General features: G+C 40.2%; 2 protein-coding genes across 4 annotated transcripts; both read left to right on the top strand.

Annotated features, from left to right (window-relative positions):
- The first annotated feature begins 551 nt into the window (after nucleotides 1-551).
- Nucleotides 552-19815, top strand: LOC133461877 (b(0,+)-type amino acid transporter 1-like). Of its 3 annotated transcripts, none has more exons than XM_061742866.1 (6): nucleotides 552-1286; nucleotides 12205-12338; nucleotides 17576-17705; nucleotides 17791-17915; nucleotides 18000-18087; nucleotides 18168-19815. In XM_061742866.1, the coding sequence occupies exons 1-6, from the start codon at nucleotides 591-593 to the stop codon at nucleotides 18396-18398; spliced, it is 1404 nt and encodes a 467-aa protein (XP_061598850.1). In that variant the 5' UTR covers nucleotides 552-590; the 3' UTR covers nucleotides 18399-19815. The 3 variants fall into 3 exon arrangements, with proteins under 3 accessions (XP_061598850.1, XP_061598852.1, XP_061598851.1); XM_061742868.1 differs by lacking the exon at nucleotides 552-1286 and adding an exon at nucleotides 6020-6768; XM_061742867.1 differs by lacking the exon at nucleotides 552-1286 and adding an exon at nucleotides 6798-7816.
- LOC133461880 (b(0,+)-type amino acid transporter 1-like) lies at nucleotides 8485-12193 on the top strand. The gene has a single exon (XM_061742870.1). The coding sequence runs from the start codon at nucleotides 10799-10801 to the stop codon at nucleotides 11522-11524; it is 726 nt and encodes a 241-aa protein (XP_061598854.1). The 5' UTR covers nucleotides 8485-10798; the 3' UTR covers nucleotides 11525-12193.
- Nucleotides 19816-19870: the final 55 nt, after the last annotated feature.

Here is a 19870-nt window from a genome sequence, read left to right as displayed (position 1 = left end):
TCAGTATTATCAGGGAGTCAGCTGAGCTTACTTTTTTGGGCCTTTATTTTATTATTATAAAGTCCTTTATTTTCTTTAATGCAAAAATGTCATACATTCTGGATTCATTACAAATCAACTGAAATATTGCAAGCCTTTTATTATTTTAATATTGCTGATCATGGCTTACAGTTTAAGAAAACTCAAATATCCTATCTCAAAAAATTAGAATATTCTGGGAATCTTAATCTTAAACTGTAAACCATAATCAGCAATATTAAAATCATAAAAGGCTTGCAATATTTCAGTGTAATGAATCCAGAATGTATGACATTTTTGTTTTCTTAATTGCATTACAGAAAATAAAGAACTTTATCATAATATTCTAATTTTCTGAGACAGTCCTGTATTTCAAGAATTTAAAGCATTGGAGAGAAAAGGAAACACAAGTAGGCTAGAGTTTGTTGTATGAATGTGTCTAAGTGTGTCGTTGCAAGAGTCTTAATTATTAACTCCATGCGTTGATGTAATGGTGACTTTGACCACCTATAATTACAGCGGCTCCATTACAGCGGGTGTCGGAGCGTGAATGCGCCCGGACGGCTGCGACCATGGACGAGCAGGCAAAGCTGAGCCTGCAGCGGGACGTGGGTCTGCTGGGAGCCGTGTCCCTCATCGGGGGGACCATGATCGGCTCGGGGATCTTCATGTCCCCGCAGACGGTGGTCGTGGCCATGGGCAGCCCCGGGGCCAGCTTGCTGGTGTGGGCGGGCTGTGGTTTACTGGTGATCCTGGCCGCCTTCTGCTACGCTGAGCTGGGCACCGTCATCAAGGAGTCGGGAGGAGAATACATCTACATCCTGCAGACGTCAGGCCCCGTCCCGGCCTTCATGCTGGCCTTCAGTTCAGTTTTATTTGTGAGACCCGCTGGTCTCGCTGGGATTTCACTGAGCTTTGCTCAGTACGCTGTGGTTCCTTTCTACCTAGATTGCCCTCCTCCGGAGCTGGTGGTGAAATCTGTGGCTGCAGTTTCAATTATAGTGCTGGCCATTGTGAACTGCATGAATGTTCGCTTTGCCATGTCAGTGCAAGTGTTTTTTATGGTGTCCAAGGTCGTGGCCCTGGGCATCATCATAATAGGAGGGGTTGTGGTGCTCGCCACAGGGAACAATGAAAGTTTTCAAGAGTCCTTTGAGAACACAAATGTGGGCATCAATCCCATTGGAGTAGCTTTCTACCAGGGCCTCTGGTCCTATGATGGATGGAACAATCTGAATTATGTGACTGAGGAGCTGAAACGTCCTGAGGTAAGTACCTGATGTGCAATAAAGCAGCTATTGAACACCCGGGCATTGATATGATTTGATAACCACATTCAAATAACCTTTTCTTTGATGGAAAAAGTCATTCATTTTGATGATCAGAATCAGAATCATGTTTATTTGGTCAGATCAGGTCAGACAAAACATGGAATTTGACTCAGTTATTTTCGCTTAGTCTACAGTAAATAGGTAATAGACAAATGACAGCTCTTATTAACATACGGGACTGTCTCAGAAAATTAGAATATTGTGATAAGATAAAGTTATTTATTTTATGTAATGCAATTAAAAAAACAAAAATGTCATATTCCGGATTCATTACAAATCAACTGAAATATTGCAAGCCTTTTGTTATTTTAATATTGCTGATTATGGCTTTCAGTTTAAGATTAAGATTCCCAGAATATTCTAATTTTTTGAGATAGGATATTTGAGTTTTCTTAAACTGTAAGCCATGATCAGCAATATTAAAATAATGAAAGACTTGCAATATTTCAGTTGATTTGTAATGAATCCAGAATGTATGACATTTTTACAGAAAATAAAGGACTTTATCACAATATTCTAATTTTCTGAGACAGTCCTGTATATACAATTTTTAAAAAGTGAAAGGTGCAGCAGTATGAGGTAGACATGATTATTGGAATATGCATTGTCACACCATATTATTGTGTTATTATTAATATTGCACAGTGATTGATACTCTGAGAATCTATTAGTGATGAGAGTTCATCAGAGCAACGGTTTGGGGAAGAAACTGTCTCTGAGTCTGGAGGTTTTGGTGTACAGAGCTCTGTAGCGCCGTCCAGAGGGGAGGAGTTGGAACAGACTGTGTCCTGGGTGTGAGGGGTCTGCAGAGATGTTACCTGCCAGTGGTCCTGGACCGGTACAGGTCCTGGATAGATGGGATGTTAGTCCCAATTATCCTCTCTGCAGACCTAATTGTCCACTGCAGTCTGTGCCTGTCTAGTTTGGTGGCCGATCTGAACCAGACAGTGATGGAAGTGCAGAGAACAGACTGGATGATGGCAGAGTAGAAGGTGGTCAGCAGCTGCTCTGGCAGGTTAAACTTCCTGAGCTGACGCAGGAAGTATAACCTCTGCTGAGCCTTCTTCCTGACAGAGTTAATGTGGACAGAGTTAACTGTCAATGCACTAAACAATCCACTTATGACTGTGTACACTGAATGGTAATAACCATGTGAAAACGAGATTAGACTTCAGTTTTTACAAATCACGTTTGAAAAATTTGATCTGAACACATTTTAAAAGATAAATGCAAATTCCGACAGATGACACAATCCATCATTTCATTAGGCAAGGCAAGTTTATTTGTACAGCACATTTCAGCAATGAGGCAATTTAAGGTACTTTATGCAATACAAACATGAAAAGTGAAGATGAGAAAGATTTTAATTGCAGTGCATTGGCAGAATCAATAAAACTTAACTTAAGAGTTACAATTTAGTACTGAAATTAACATTGTTTAAATCTAAATTCAAATTTAAACGATTTTGTCAAAGGCAGCTGCAAACAAATTCGTTTTTAACCTGGATTTAAAGGAACTGAGGGTTTCAGCATTCCTGTAGTTTTCTGGAAGTTTGTTTCCAGATCTGTGGAGCATGAAAGCTGAATGTTACTTCTCCATGTTTGGTTCTGATTCTGAGAACACAGATCAGACCTGAACCAGAACACCGGAGAGGTCTGGATGGTTGATATGGCAGCAACAAATCTCTGATGTATTTAAACCATTTAGTGATTCATAAACTAACATAATATACTTTAATTATATTCTCTACGGTACAGGGAGCCAGTGTGAAGATCTCAGAATTGAAGTGATGTGGTCCACTTCATTAGTTCTGGTGAGACCCGGCAGCAGCATTCTGGATCAGCTGTAGCTGTCTGACTGACGTTTAAGAAGACCTGTGAAGACACTGTTGCAGTAATGAATTCGACTGTGTTGCAGTAATGAATTCGACTGAAGATGAACACATGGATCAGCTTTTCAAGTTCCTGCTGATCCTGCAGATGTTCTTCGTGGGATAGAAGGCAGACTTTGTAATTGTATTAATGTATTATAAACAAACATGTCCACTTTGGAAAACGACCCCCCCTTCCCCTCGGTGTTGAATGACAGGCAGGGAGGGCTGTAGTGGGTGTGTCCTTTACTGAATTGGCTGTGTACAGTGCATGCAACTCTGATTTCAGCAGAGCAGGAGGTTGCATGTAATCTTCAATGGGCTGCACTTTATCCAGTATCTTACACTTGTTATATTGTCTGACAATACAAAGTAAGTGGGAAAAAAAACTTTAGGAATGCTGTATTAAAATACCCTGTATGTGCACAGATAGATGGGAGAAAAAAATTAGAGAGATTGGTGAGTTTTCATGTAGACTTAACCTCATTAATTTGCAATACAAGTAGCTGTCAACAGAGTGAGATGCTCAGAGAGACTACAGGGAAGAGTAGCAACCTTAATTAAAATATCGGCCTAAAATGTCCTGGAAAATAATTTCAGGGAAAGAGTGGGAACTCTGGAGCAGTCTTTCTCACTATGAAATGATTGGCTTCAGTTTATTTTTCCCTGTAAAATCAATTATTGATTTCCTCCTCTGAAGTGTGTTGACACACCTGATTTCTACAGACCAGAAAATTGCCATAACCTTTGCTTTTTATGACATTGATGTTGTGCCACACAGTGGGTGATGGTTCAGTTATCAAAAAGTTATTAATGATTGTCGGACGACAATCCTTAATAATTAATAAAGTAGATTATTTATCAAATTGAATTAATGACTTAATCAAAACGGGGCACCGCCTGATGTAATCAGGAAAATGATATCTAAACAGCAAAAATCTGTCTCAAGGTAAATTATTCTACAGAATAATAGTGAAGGAAGGAGAGTCCAAGCACAGGCCCTTGCAACCAGCAGTTGTGACAAATATGTGTAAAATAAGCACAAACAACTTTTCTCATTCAAATTAATCAGAATCTATTTACACAAGTGTCAAAGAGTTGGTAAGACAACACTTTGGATAAATTCTGATGGCTAAACTACACAAAAACAACACTAACTAAACATGACACAAAACGTCAGATTACGTGTGTGTAAATTGCTTAAATTGCTTAAATTGGTGGGGAGATTTCGTCTCATACAGTGAAACAAGCTTGGGGGTTTCGTGACCAAGATAAGAGTGTGTGCGTGTGTGTGTGTGTGTGTGGGGGGGGGGGGTTAGTAGGAGTGAGATGAGAGGAGAAAACAATAAAGTATATAGACACACTTAAACTAACAACACAGTTGTGACGGGATCAGCGATCCAGCTCACTATGTAAAACTAAACTTGTGTTAACTAAGTTTCTATGCCCAAACACAAAATAGCCCTTACGTGGATCTTTGCAAATGGAGAAAAGGTAGTTTAATCTGGCCGGTCGGCGTTCTTTGTTGAACAAAGGGGATTACGCTCAGCAGGGGATCCTGATAAGGAGCGGCTCTCTCTCACTCCTGGTCCTTGTCCCCTTGCGGATGAGGGGATGCAGCACAAGCACAGCGGCTGGCCTCCTTCAGCTCCAGGTCGGTCCAAAGACGTTCACGTCAAAGCATGCAGGGTCCCTGTTTCGGCTTTCTAGGGCTCAGAAGTTCAAAAGAGAGAGGAGAGGAGAAGAGAGGAGAGAAGAGGGATTTGCTATTTTATAGCTGGGCCCAGGAAGCCAATGCCCCCCCTGTGGCTTGGGGTCTGTGTCCAATCAGGGGCTGTTCCTTATCACTACAGGGCCTTAGATTCAAATCCTGGTTGAGCTTTGAGTCCATGGGGTTTCCTTTGTTTCAAACCATGCGGTCAGGTATCATAAACTCAAGGCTGGTCTCAGCCTGAGGCCCCAGAACTGGGCCTCAAAAATGACCCAAGGCCTCAACTGTTCATATAATCACACAATCCACAGTTCATATCAGACTGTGGCCCCACATTGGTCAGACTTAGAAATTATCAGTTAATAATAAGCAGAGGTCTAGAGATAACAGTCAACCTTGTACATAGTCAGTCTGTGATTATGATGGACGATAAAAACAAGTCAAGGAACCAAGAGGACCAAGTATCTCTGCTGCATCATTTAAGTTTGTCCTTGTGTGATATTTATTATTTAACAGTGAATATTAGCAGACATTACTGCCGCACAGAGAAGTAACTCTGGAACCAATCATAATATTTGTTTCCATTAGTTTTACAGGCAAATTCAGAACACATGAAAACCGCTAATCAGTTCATTTATTATACCCAGAAGTAATAATAATATCAATAATACAATTTATTTGTTAGGGGCCTTTCACGGCACTCAAGGTCGCCGCACAACAATCAAAATATAAAAACACAATTTAAACAACAGAGAACAGCAGAGTTTGCAGCAGAACATAAAATACAGTTATTGTAGGTCAAATGTCTGTCCAAATAAGTAGGCTTTGAGATCAGTTTTAAAAACTGCAACCGAGCCAATACTCCTGGTGTCAGGAGGGGATCAGGGGCAGAGCGGTGAAGGCTATAAACCCCATGGTGGATGATATATGAAGGAAGCTGGAGAAAAAAAACAGACCTATGACAAGCTGATCTTTCACATGGTGCAGAGATAAATTAGTGGAAGTCCCTGTCAATGAGCCAACAGCTAGGGTGTGTTTGAGTGTAAGTCCATAGTCCTTTTGTTCAGTAAGTAATTACCTGTCAGCTTCTGTGCTGTGTCCAGTTTGAATACTTCTGAGGAAGCAGCAGGATCTCCAGTCCTCCAACGATGGAAGGAAAACTCAGCCTGAAGAGGGAAGTGGGGATAATGGGAGCCATGTCGTTCATTGCTGGGACCATGATAGGATCTGGGATTTTCATTTCTCCCCAGTATGTCTTACTAGCTATGGGCAGCCCTGGGGCCAGCCTTATTATATGGGCCTGCTGTGGGCTGGTATCCCTGCTGGGGGGGCTCTGCTATGCCGAACTAGGCACAGTCGTACCAGAGTCTGGAGGGGAATACATCTACATCCTGCGGACTGTGGGGAAAGTCGTATCCTTCATGTTTGTCTTCAGCTTCGTCATCGTCATGAGGCCTGCCAGTGCTACAGCACTTGCTCTGAGTGTTGCAGAATACGTTGCAGCTCCTTTCTATAGCGGCTGCCCCCCACCTGAACTGGTTTTAAAATGTGTGGCTGCAGGAGGAATCTTGCTGTTGGCCATCATCAACTGCCTGAGCGTCCGTTTGGCCACCTACATCCAGGTGGCCTCCATGGTGGTCAAACTGCTGGCACTGGCCGTGATCGTACTGGGAGGAATCGTCATGTTATTCCAAGGCGGCAATCAGAACTTTCATGACTCCTTTGAGGGAACAAATGTCGGTGTTAGCTCTATCGGTATTGCTTTCTATCAGGGTTTGTGGTCCTTTGACGGCTGGAACACTTTGAATTATTTGACCGAGGAGCTGAAAGATCCAGAAGTAAGACATTATAAAATCTACCATAATATCTTATAAAACAACATGAATGGATATAAAATAGTCAATATAAGAATGATCATAGTAATATAATTTCTTGTGAATGGCGTTGAGTGAGATAAGTAAAAGTGCAAAGGTTGGTTTGTGAGACCTCCCACTGATCTGTCAGATACAAAGACCAAAACAATGCAACCTTACATAACAGAGGTTCATATTTAACAGCTGCAGTTTAGTCAGGTGCCTGTCGTCTCCGACATCCACAATTTACGTTGTTAGATCCCTGAATACACCTGGACCCTGTGGATTCTGTGCTGCAAAAAGGGATCTGCTGTTCATTGGGAACGAAGAACCCGGAGTCATGAAAATGAGGCGGGAAATTGGACTGCTCGGAGGAGTGGCACTAGTTTCGGGAACCATGATTGGATCCGGTATATTTATGTCCCCTCAGTTTGTTCTAGCCTATGTAGGAAGCCCTGGAGCAAGCCTGGTGATCTGGGGACTCTCGGGAGCTGTCGCTATGGTCGCAGGCCTCTGCTACACTGAAATAGGGACCATCATCCCTGAATCTGGTGGAGACTTCATCTACATACTGAGGATTTATGGTTCATGCCCTGCTTTCTTTGCAGCAGTCACTTTTATCCTACTCATCAAACCGTTTGCCGCCGCTGCAATGGCAATTAGCATAGCAGAATATGCCATAGCACCCTTCTACTCCGGCTGCCAGGCTCCTCAGCTGGCTGTGAAATGCACTGCTGCCGTCACCATTGTGGTCGTTGCAATCGTCAACATCTTGCATACCCGCATTGCTCTCAGAGTCCAAGTGGTTTTCTTGGTGGCCAAAGTGATAGCGCTGACGGTCATTGTAGTTGGTGGAATAGCAGAAATCATACAGGACAGCAGTATGATTGTGGAAAATTTGAAAGTAGAGAATTCATTTAAAGGGACTCAGACCTCTGTAAGCGCTTTAGGAATGGCTTTCTATCAAGGACTTTATTCTTATGCTGGCTGGTACAACCTGAATTATGTCACAGAGGAATTGAAAAGACCAGAGGTGAGACGATGTGTTATGCAAGACGAATGTCTTGATGCTGATTGAAGAGGTAGAAGCTTAATTGGTCAAACAAGGTGTTTCTGTGTTATTTATCTACATTTAGAAATACTTTTAATGCTTTTTTTAGAGTTGAAGAACAAAGCTCACAGCAATGTGTTTCAGCATCTTTAAAGATACATGATCAAGGCTCCATGAGGTCACTGATGTTATCAGATAAAATGCTTTTGTTTTTTCTTTATGATTATTATATTCCTAAGTGATAAGAAGTCTTTTATCATATCAGTAACTGAGGTTACTACAGATTGTGAAGATCATAACATATTGCGACAGGGAAAGCAGGGAACAGTAAAAGCAAGTCCTTGCGTTTCTTTCTGTGTGTATGCCTGTTGTAAGGGTTCAAAAACATCCAAGCATTTTTATTATTTAAAAAATCTTAATGTTATACCTTTACAATATCCAATTATATCCAAATATACTTTGCTCTGATTTTTTTGAACCCTTACAACAGGCATACACACAGAAAGAAAAGCAAGGACTTGCTTTTACTGTTCCCTGCTTTCCCTGTCGCAATATGTTATGATCTTCACAATCTGTAGTAACCTCAGTTACTGATATGATAAAAGACTTCCTATCACTTACGAATATAATAATCATAAAGAGAAAACAAAACCATTTTATCTGATAACATCAGTGACCTCATGGAGCCTTGATTATGTATCTTTAAAGATGCTGAACGTATAACAACATATGAAACGACATATGAAAAATCACTTTTTTTCTTAAAAAAAGGAGAACAAAAAACAAGCTATTATTTGTTTTCCGAAAGCATGTTAAGATGAAAACTTAAAATCGGAAACAGACGGGAACGTTTTGATTTGCAATATTTATTTATGGTCTGTGACTTTTTGGTCGTGACCCAGAAGTTGTCTGTAAAACCCAAGTGGGGAAGAAATTTTGACCTGCTTATTGCGTGATTTTGAATGAAACATTAATGCAAAAACAATGTGTTTGCACGAGTTTGCTTATTTTATGAAGGAAAAACCGACCAATGGAATGACGTGTGGTGATATTTCCGCCGTTTTACATAGTCAGTTTTGAGCGCCACCGCAGGGGTTTTCAGAGAGAAGTATAAGGAGGTGGTGTGCTGAGCAGGGACAGACAGACTTGGTCCGGTAAAGTTGGACAGATATTTGCAGATTCCCACCTCTGCGGTCAATAACTCCTACATAAAGAAACATAAAAACATGAATGTTACCTCTGTCCAACCACTGAGATGCAGACAACAAGCTGCAAATCAATTGTTATCAAAACAAGACCTAAACTGCACAAAATACCTTGATGTCAATATCAGAAAAATGAAAAATTAGTCATTTCCCGTTTCTGCGTGATTTTGTTTTTTCAATATTAAAAGGAAAATCGGTTGGCCGTTATATACACGGAGTGTCAGATAACTCAGATAATGAAGGAGTTTGCTTTCAGAAGACTTAAAAGAAATCTCTTTGTGTCAAAACCTGATGACTGCAAAAGTAAATGTCTGATTGTTCTTGTTTTCAGCAGGAGCAAATCAAAGTTCTAGGCAAATTAAAAGTTAGACAAAGGTGAGGAGCCATAGAGCTTTAATAGTAAAACCATAAGGTACTTCTAAAACAAACTAGACGGTCACTATCATAACATTGGTCAGACTTAGCAATGATCAGTTAATCAACGGCCCCTGGGTGCTTTTTTTTACCCCCCTCACAAACTCACTGAGATAAACAGAGGTCTAAAGATAACAGTCAACCTTGTACATAGTCAGTCTGTGATTATGATCGACGATAAAAACAAGTCAAGGAACCAGGAGGACCAAGTATCTTTTAAGTTTGTCCTTGTGTGATATTTATTTAACAGTGAATATTAGCAGACATTACTGCCACACAGAGAAGCAACTCTGGAACCACTCATAATATTTGTTTCCATTAGTTTTACAGACAAATTCAGAACAAATGAAGTGCTAAATAGTTCATTTACTATACCCAGAACACTACTACATTTTATTTGTTAGGCGCCTTTCACGGCACTCAAGGTCGCTGCACAACAATCAAAATATAAAAACACAATTTAAACAGAACAGCAGAGTTTGCAGCAGAACATAAAAGACAGTTATTGTAGGTCAAATGTCCGTCCAAATAAGTAGGTTTTGAGATTTTTAAAAACTGCAACGGAGTCAATACTCCTGGTGTCAGGAGGGGACGAGGGGCAGAGCGGTGAAGGCTATAGACGCCATGGTTGTTAAGCTCGCGGGAAGGAGGGCGGACCCAAATGCAGGACAACACAAGCAAGGTTCGGATATGACAAAGTTTAACAAAAAGCGCTCCACAGGAGGGAAGGATGACCAACACAAAATCACAGACCGTAAAAACGCGGCTGGAGAAAACTACGGAAAGTCCAACAAAAGGTGCAGACCGGAGGGAAACTCACGGCTGGAAAAAGTAATCCAAAGAGCGGGGTAAAATCCAAACGGACCCAGGAAGGGAAGGTCCACGAAACAGTAAACTGGGTAAGTCCAGGAAACGGGAGGACGGGGCTCTGAGCTGGAGAATCATTTGACCCCGCAGCTTGTGGGAGGCAGGCTTAAGAGCAGGCTGGGTGATGAGGCTGACGGTTGTCACGTGTGGAGAAGGTGATGAGGATCAGCTGCGGGTGCTCTGGCCAAGCCTGACCAGGCTTTGGCGACCTCTGGCGGAGGAAGGGTGTGCCAAACCCTAACAATGGTTGATGATATATGAGGGAAGCTGGAGAAAAAAAAACAGGCCTATGAGAAGCTGATCTTTCACATGGTGCAGAGAGAAATTAGTGGAAGTCCCTGTCAATGAGCCAACAGCTAGTGTGTGTATGAGTGTAAGTCCAAAGTCCTTTTGTTCAGCAAGTAATTACCTGTCAGCTCTGTGCTGTGTCCAGTTTGAATACTTCTGAGGAAGCAGCAGGATCTCCAGTCCTCCAACGATGGAAGTGAAACTCAGCCTGAAGAGGGAAGTGGGGATAATGGGAGCCGTGTCGTTCATTGCTGGGACCATGATGGGATCTGGGATTTTCATTTCTCCCCAGTATGTCTTACTAGCTATGGGCAGCCCTGGGGCCAGCCTTATTATATGGGCCTGCTGTGGGCTGATATCCCTGCTGGGGGGGCTCTGCTATGCCGAACTAGGCACAGTCGTACCAGAGTCTGGAGGGGAATACATCTACATCCTGCGGACTGTGGGGAAAGTCGTAGCCTTTATGTTGGTCTTCAGCTTCGTCATCGTCATGAGGCCTGCCAGTGCTACAGGAATTGCTCTGAGCTTTGCGGAATACGTTGCAGCTCCTTTCTATAGCGGATGCCCCCCGCCTGAACTGGTTTTAAAATGTGTGGCTGCAGGAGGAATCTTGCTGCTGGCCATCATCAACTGTCTGAGCGTCCGTTTGGCCATCTCCATCCAGGTGGCCTCCATGGTGGTCCAATTACTGTCACTGGCCGTGATCGTACTGGGAGGAATCGTCATGTTATTCCAAGGCGACAATCAGAACTTTCATGACTCATTTGAGGGAACAAATGTCGGTGTTAGCTCTATCGGTATTGCTTTCTATCAGGGTTTGTGGTCCTTTGACGGCTGGAAAACTTTGAATTATTTAACCGAGGAGCTGAAACATCCAGAAGTAAGACTATATACAATCTATCATAATATCTTATAAAACAACATGAAAGAATATTAAATAGTTAATATAAAAAAAATCTCTTTGTGTCGTGACCTTATAAGTTCAAAAGTAAATGTCTGATTGTTCTTGTTTTCAGCAGGAGCAAATCAAAGTTGTCCGCAAATTAAAAGTTCTAAAACAAAGTAGGAATCATGACATTAGGACAAAAAACCGTATCATCCTTTTATTTTGCTTGTTTTTTTTTTTTGTCGTTTTTCTTGTCGAAGGTCAAGCAGCTTTCAATTTCAGATAAATGGGTTGTTTTTAGGTTGTTGATTTTTACCAGTGGCCCTGCAATGTACTGGCGTTGCCTCTAATGAGCTGGGAAACTCCGCAGACCCCGTGATCCTGCACAGGATTAAGCGTATAGAACATGGATGGATTGCTGGATGGACTTCTTAGCAAATTTCTGCAGATTATGATCACTAATATTAATCTTAAACAGGCTGATTAATAAAAATGTATCCCAATTTGGTCAGAATGTTTCAATTTTAGCCATTTTTTCATATTTTCTTATTTATTTGTTTAATTAAACAGACAAGGCGAGCATGTCAGGCCAACACTTTTGACCCTTTTTAGAAAAGAAAATGTTGGTGGAAAGAAGAAAAAAATACAGTTTGTGCAGTTTACAGCTAACTGATCTGAATGCATGGCGTTTCTGTTTCATATTTTCACAGGTGAACCTCCCCAGAGCACTGATGATAGCCATTTTTCTGGTGACTGGCTTGTATCTGCTGGTGAATGTGAGCTACTTTGCAGTATTGACACCAAAAGAGCTCATGTCCTCCACTGCTGTGGCTGTTACCTGGGGGTGAGGATCAACCTTTTCCTGAAACCAGACAGATTTTTTTCCTTACTTGCTGATTATTGTGCTATAAACTGAGGCTTGAGGCTCAGAGGATGTTTACATTTACTCTGCCATCAAAAGAAAAGGCATATATATATTATTGGCAGGGAATAAATATGTGGATCCCATGGAAAATTTATGGTTGAAATTGTCTCTTCACAAGCAAATGTTTTACTCTCTTTAAGGCCTGATTCTATTAGTAAAACTCAAATGAATATGGAACACTGATTCATTCAAAATTAAATAAATAAATACCTAAATTATGAAATATTCGATTAAGTAAATTATTATGACAATGAAATAATAAATACAAAATTAATTAATAAAATCTTTTCTTTTTAAATGACAACTTTTTTATTTAATTACAAAGTATTTCATTTTGGTACATTTATTTACAGTATTTCATGACATTTTTTTTCATAATGGGATATTTATTTATTTCATATTACATATCATGGCGCTTTTATTTTTTTTCACCAACCTACACCAGCCTCCAGGGGCGGATCTACACGGGGGGGGGGGGGGGGGCAATCCCCCCCCCACTTAAGAGCCTTGCCCCCCCCTGTTGCCCCCCTAATTTTAATGTTCTTAAAAAGATAATAAAAACAAATGGCTACTCTGCTCAAAAGCGTCCCAATGCATTGAAATAAGGCTTTTTTTACTATTTTTTACTATATTACTATTTACTATTTACTATTTTTTTACTATAAAAGATCATATTTGGCCCATAAAATACTTAGTTCTGCCCCCACACATGTTGCAAATCTGTGTGACGGACCTCCTGCTGTGTGGATGAGACGATACGAGCCGCAGCGGAGAGAACGAGCTGGCAGACTGTTGGTTAGTTAAGCTTCCACAGCCCATATTTTCACGTACTTTTCATTCTCTTAGAATTAGAATTGTCTTTATTGTCATTGTACCAGTACAACAAAATTGGCAGTACAAAACCTTAAGGTGCAGAATAACAAACCCTTAAAGTGCATAATAAAAATACACATTCAAAACGAAAAGATTACACACTCCAACACACACACACACCGTAGTAGCTTAATGAGACAAAACAAAAAAAATGTAGTTTGCAGAGGCCCGTGTATGTCATTTTTATAACACAGATGGAGATTTATAGATAATGTTTTTTGCCGTGTTAAGCACTGTTATAGCCTTTGGATAAAAACTGTTTAGTTCGAGCTTTCAGAGACCTGACAACATCTGTAATTGACAGTGCTGGTGCGGGGCACGGTGGCGCAGCCAGTAGTGCAGCTGTCTCACAGCAAGAAGGTCCTGGGTTCAATTCCCGCCATGGGGGAATTTCAACCAGGAACCAACTGCCTAAGCCAACTGTTAAACACTAGCCAGTACATCTGTTAATCGCTAGCCAGAACAGGTTGTTCTGTCCAAATTGTTGATGTATACAGTACTTGAGTTTGATTACAAATAATAGCACTGACCAAAACACCTGCAGAAATACTGCAGAAATGACATAGCAGCAGTTAAATGCAGCCTTCTGTAAACTTTAAATATCAATTGGGCTTACATCAAATACATCAAAACACAACAATAAAAAACAGTTCTCTGAACTTATCAATATGATTCTGTCTGATAAGTAAAATGGATCATTGCAAAAACCTTAACAAGAATATTTGTCTTATTTCTAATTAAAATGTCTCATTTTAGTGAAACAATCTCATTACACGTATTACAAGACTCATCACTGGGGAAAAAAACAAACAATTTTCACCTGTTTCAAGTAGATTTTCACTTAAAATAAGTAGAAAAATCTGCCAGTGGAACAAGATTTTTTTGCTTGTAATGAGAAGATAAATCTTGTCCCACTGGCAGATTTTCCTACTTATTTCAAGTGATAATTTACTTGAAACAGGTGAAAATTGTCAAATAAGTTATTTTTCTGGTGTTATTTTTCTGGTGATGATTCTAAATGTTGAAATAGCAGTAAAACCACATTCATTGATGATATGACATAAGGGATGGAAAGGCGGGATGGCAGTTTTACAGGGGGGAGGCAGGGGTTACACCCTGGACAGGTCACCAGTCCATCACAGGGCCACATATAGACACACAAACCATGCTCACAATCACACTCACACTCACACCTACGGGCAATTTAGAATCATCAATTAACCTAATATGCATGTTTTTGGACTGTGGGAGGAAGCCGGAGTACCCGGAGAAAACCCACGCAAGCACGGGGAGAACATGCAAACTCCACACAGAAAGGCCCCTTGCCAGGCCTGGGAGTCGAACCGGGGACCTTCTTGCTGTGAGGCAACAGTGCTAACCACTAAGCCACCGTGCTGCCAAGACTCATCACTGGGGAAAAAAACAAACAATTTTCACCTGTTTCAAGTAGATTTTCACTTAAAATAAGTAGAAAAATCTGCCAGTGGAACAAGATTTCAAGATAAATCTTGTCCCACTGGCAGATTTTCCTACTTATTTCAAGTGATAATTTACTTGAAACAGGTGAAAATTGTCAAATAAGTTATTTTTCTGGTGTTATTTTTCTGGTGATGATTCTAAATGTTGAAATAGCAGTAAAACCACATTCATTGATGAAATGACATAAGGGATGGAAAGGCGGGATGGCAGTTTTACAGGGGGGATGATTTTGACCGTTTTTATTTCAGGGGGGATGCCATCCCCCCTCATCCCCCCTCAACTCGAGTACTGGATGTATACCAGGGCTCTTAACTACAACAGCCCATCTTATGAGTCAAAGGCAGACCGTTGCCCTGAGCGCTCACAGTTCAGAGCAGCTGTCTGGACTTACCAACCTATCAGCCAATCAGAAAATACAATTTCTCGGCCAATCAGAAAAGATAATTTCTTTGTTGCCGAGTAACGTCTGAGTTTCAGCCTCAAGCACTTCGTCCCCTGTAAGAGAAGTTATTTTAGCCAAAAAAGGAAGGAACGACCAGAAGAAGCAAGCAGAAGAAAGGGATAGAAATGAAAAAAGAGGGAGGAACAGAGCAGCAACAAAGAGAGGAAGGAGATGAACAAGGAGGAGATGGGAGGAGATGAGCCACTGATAGAGGGGATTGTGACCTAAGTTTCAGGCGGACAACTTTTGCCCAAAATACCCTATCTTATAAAGGGTGTGCACTTTGGAATAGCATCCCACCCTCGGTAAGGGAGTGCTCTAATTTCACCACATTTAAGAAACACTTGAAGATGTGGTTAAGAGGCAACCAAACCTGTGATCATGCATAATTCAGATAGGGCTTGTCTGGGGTATGTAGACATGGGTATGGATATGTGTGTGTAGGTGTATGTATATATATGTGTGTATATGTGTGTGTGTACGTACTGTACATGCGTATGTGTGTACATATATGTGTATATATACATATGTATATATTAAATACAATTAGTAGAGATACGGTAGAGCAATGTGCAATTTGATTATGCACTTTATATTAACGACGGGTTTTGTGCAATATGTATACTCCATTTTGGTTCCTGTGCAATATAATTTATCTCCTCGCACTAAGCACTTTAAAATATAAACACTTTAACATATATCCACTATAACTGTACTCTACTGTTTAGACTCGTTTACACACTGGTCGTTGGTCTCCTGTTTTTATTCTTTGTACTAAGTTTCGTGTTGTGTTGTGGTATTATGTGTTTCTGTCTTTGTTTTTTCTTATTCCTTGTACTGATTTTCGTGTTGTGTTGTGGTATTATGTGTTTCTGTCTTTGTTTTTTCTGATTCGTTTATGTTCATGTTACCATCAACCTGCCAGGGGACTACAGATGGAAATTAGCCTTAGGCTATAATCTGGCATATTTACATGTGAATGTTCATTAATATGCACTGTCCCATTTTAAATAAATAAATCAAATCAAATCAAACAAGAAGACAGTGGTGTGAGGGATGAAGACATGAGGGTATCAGGTTCAGAAAAAGGGACAGATACTGAAGAGGTAAGTGATGAAGATGAGGAGGAAACAGGTGGCAGGGAGTCCAACTGATGTGTTTTTCTTATCCATTCAAAATGTCAGTTTAGCAACATGAGATGATAATCAATAAAATAACTTGCTTTGAAAAATATCCTCTGTTTTAAGGTTACATGTGTAAAGCTTTACAATTCATCTTATTTTATCTACCGTATTTTCTGGACTATAAGCCCCTACTTTTTTCATAGGTTTTCAACCATGCAGCTTATACAAAGGTGCAGCTATTCTGTGGATTTTTATTCCACCGCTCGGGGCGCTCTAACTGGAATTAGAATCAAAACTAAGACAAAATAAATGCTAAGAAGAATACACTACTTCTTCTTTAGCAGATAGAAGTAGGTAGAAGCAGATTTCAAACAGATAAATAGATAAATAAATACTGGTTATTTTCTCTTGGTTCTGTCCCGTTTTAATCAGCAAAGTTGCTGCCGTGTTAAAAGACACTGTTAGGAAAGGATCTATTTAGGTACAAACATGTACATCATTTACAGTTCAAAATCCTTCTGTACATGTAGTAAATATCTAATCTAAACACATAAATATCTGTGGCTTGCATGTCTTTTGTTTTTTTTTTTTTAAATAGAGCGGATGCGGCTTGTATGCAGGTGCGGCTTGTATATCTTTTTTTTTAATTATTTTTTAAAAAATAGAGCGGGTGCGGCTTATACGTAGGTGCGACTTATAGTCCAGAAAATACGGTAATTGCAATTAACCACATCCTGTGGTAAATTTTATTTTTCACTATGTTTTTTTTTCATGACTTTTTTCAGACACATCAAAGTGTAAAGAGGATGTAAGGAAGAGTACCAGGGCCACTGAAGAAAAAACCCTCACATTTTCTTCTTCAGTGGTCCTGGTACTCCTCCGTATGGGGGGCACCAGTGCAACTTAATTCAAAGACATTCCCTAAAACCCTCCAAGGAGCAGCAAAAAGAAGTTTACATAGACATTAAAATTTCCTCATACTGCACTGATGTTGTCCCACACCACCCTGTCCAGACTCCTTGCCACTCCTTTGCCCTAAGCTTTTTTCTTCCCACTAATCAAATGCCAGTATACTGAATCTGGGAGAGAAACAAAACACCTTACATTTTAAAGTTACACCAATGCCTTTCAGCTTCTAAGTATTGAAGAAATGTCAGTATAATTAACACAATTCTAGTATTAAATAAACTTGTCTTTGAATAAATGATTCTTATTTTCTCATTTCATGTTGAACACAGGAATAAGGTGTTGGGCAGTTGGGGATGGATCATGTCGGTGGCTGCAGCCTTGTCTGCCTTTGGTTCCTTGAATGGGACGTTCTTCAGTGGGGGTCGCTTGTGCTACGTCGCTGCCAGAGAGGGTCACATGGTAACAGCTCCTTACCACATCAAAACACAGACAATCAAGTAAAGCTGTTGTGCAGTTTCAACCCAGGTCCACGTGTGTTTTGCAGCCAGATATTCTGTCCATGGCTCACGTGCACCGGCTTACACCGTCCCCAGCCCTGATCTTCACCACCGCTGTGTCTTTGATAGTACTGATGATGGGGGACTTTCAGAGTATCGTTAACTACTTCAGGTGAACGTTGGCTCTGCTTTTTCTTTTAAAAACATTGCAACACATTTGTGTTTATCTAACATTGCTCTTCATTTCTGCTTTCAGTTTCACAGCCTGGTTTTTCTACGGCATCACTTTGGGTGGGCTCATTTATCTCAAAATCAAGAAGCCAGATCTCCCCAGGCCTTACAGCGTCAGTGTCACAGACTTTTTTTTTTAATAACATGCATATCAGAACTTGTTATCATACTTATGGTTTTCATCTCTCCACAGGTTCCCATATTCCTCCCCATAGTCGTCCTTCTCGTGGCAGTATTCCTTGTGCTGGCACCCATCATAGACCAACCTGAGATTGAATACCTATATGTGACTTTATTTATCTTAAGTGGAGCTTTAGTTTATGTACCTTTCATCCATTTCAAGCTCTTCCCAGGACTGTTCGACAAGGTGACGGTGTTCCTGCAGCTGTTCTTAGAGGTTGTCCCAGTCGCGAAAAACCTGTGATTTCCCCATTAACATCAGCAGAGTTCTTATGTAAACTATAATCAGCCTGATAAATAAGACATAATAAGGAATATGTTTTGTTTACATCGACTGTGTATGAATTACCGTATTTCCCGCACTATAAGGCGCACATAAAAGCCTTTAATTTTCTCAAAAACCGGCAGTGCCCCTTATTCATTACGGTAATTTCTGTTACTGTAGTCAGGGGGATTGTGGGTAATGTAGTTGGTGTCGCCGAAGTAATGGCGCTAAAAACGTCACAGACGTTCAAGACGACAGCAGCGACGCTGACTCGCATAATGGCGACTTTGACGAGACGGAGCAAAGCTGGTTTTTATTTTGTTAATAAAGTTTGACATACAGTACTTTTCTTCTTGTTTTTTTTTTTTTGCATTTGCTGTAGGACTTTGTAGCATTTCCTGTAGCGCAGCTCCATCAGGTAGATACGTAACTCAACCCCAGCCACTATAGTACGGTATTTTACCAGATATTTAGTGCGCCTTATAATGCGGTGCGCCTTATATATGGAAACGGTTTTAAAATATGTCATTCATTGAAGGTGCGTCTTATAGTGAGGAAAATACGGTACAATTTTCCAATATGTTACAAGATTCTGTTGATGGCCTCTTACTCAGAGGCAAAAACAGATTGTGAATTACAATTCTTCAGTTTATTGTAAATATCTTTTTACAAAAGCACATGAATTTATGTAAAATAAATCTTATGAGAACAATCCAAATATTCACTCAAAATGTCCCTTTTTTTCCTTTAACAGGACAGCTAAAAAGAATATTTTATCTCTTATCTTGCCAAATGTACACACTTTCTTAAGACATTTCGGTTTATTCTAGCTGCTTTATTTGACTAAAGTGGGAAGAAAATTATTGCAAATTTGTGGGGGTTTTTTTGGAAGGAGGATAGATGTCCTCCTTCCATAGAATTTCACGTATAAGGAGATAACCAAATAACCTTTATGGCAAATTCTTTTTAGCTTTCTGATCCTTGTATGTTTTATGTTTCTTTGTTTCTTGTTTTGATATGTTTTTATTTTTTTGTAAAGTTACTTGTCCTTGTATGTATTTTCTTTTATGTGAAACTGAATTTATTTTTCTGCTGCCATCTTGACCAGGACTCCCTGGCAGAAAAGATATTGTATCTCAATGGGACTTTCCTGGATAAATAAAGGATAAATAAATAAAATAAAATTCACAGCATTAGACATTTACCAGAGTTGGAAAAAAAGGGTGAATTGGACTGCGACAAAGGGAGTCAGAGTTGCTGTGTGAGGAACAACTGGTAGTTTGCAGATTAACGAAAAGCTGAGCAGCCCCAGTTACGATGACCCACATTAATCACTAACAATTTCTAATCCTTTGGTTTTTCCATGTATTTGTAAATAAAACTGCATAAAACAATACATTTCTGTCTTACTGATTTTATGTAGCAGAAATAATGAGGTATCCAAGATTGTA

This window comes from Cololabis saira, chromosome 16, assembly GCF_033807715.1.
Source record: "Cololabis saira isolate AMF1-May2022 chromosome 16, fColSai1.1, whole genome shotgun sequence".
Classification (NCBI taxonomy): Eukaryota; Metazoa; Chordata; class Actinopteri; order Beloniformes; family Belonidae; genus Cololabis; species Cololabis saira.
This window is presented reverse-complemented; position numbering and strand designations above follow the sequence as displayed.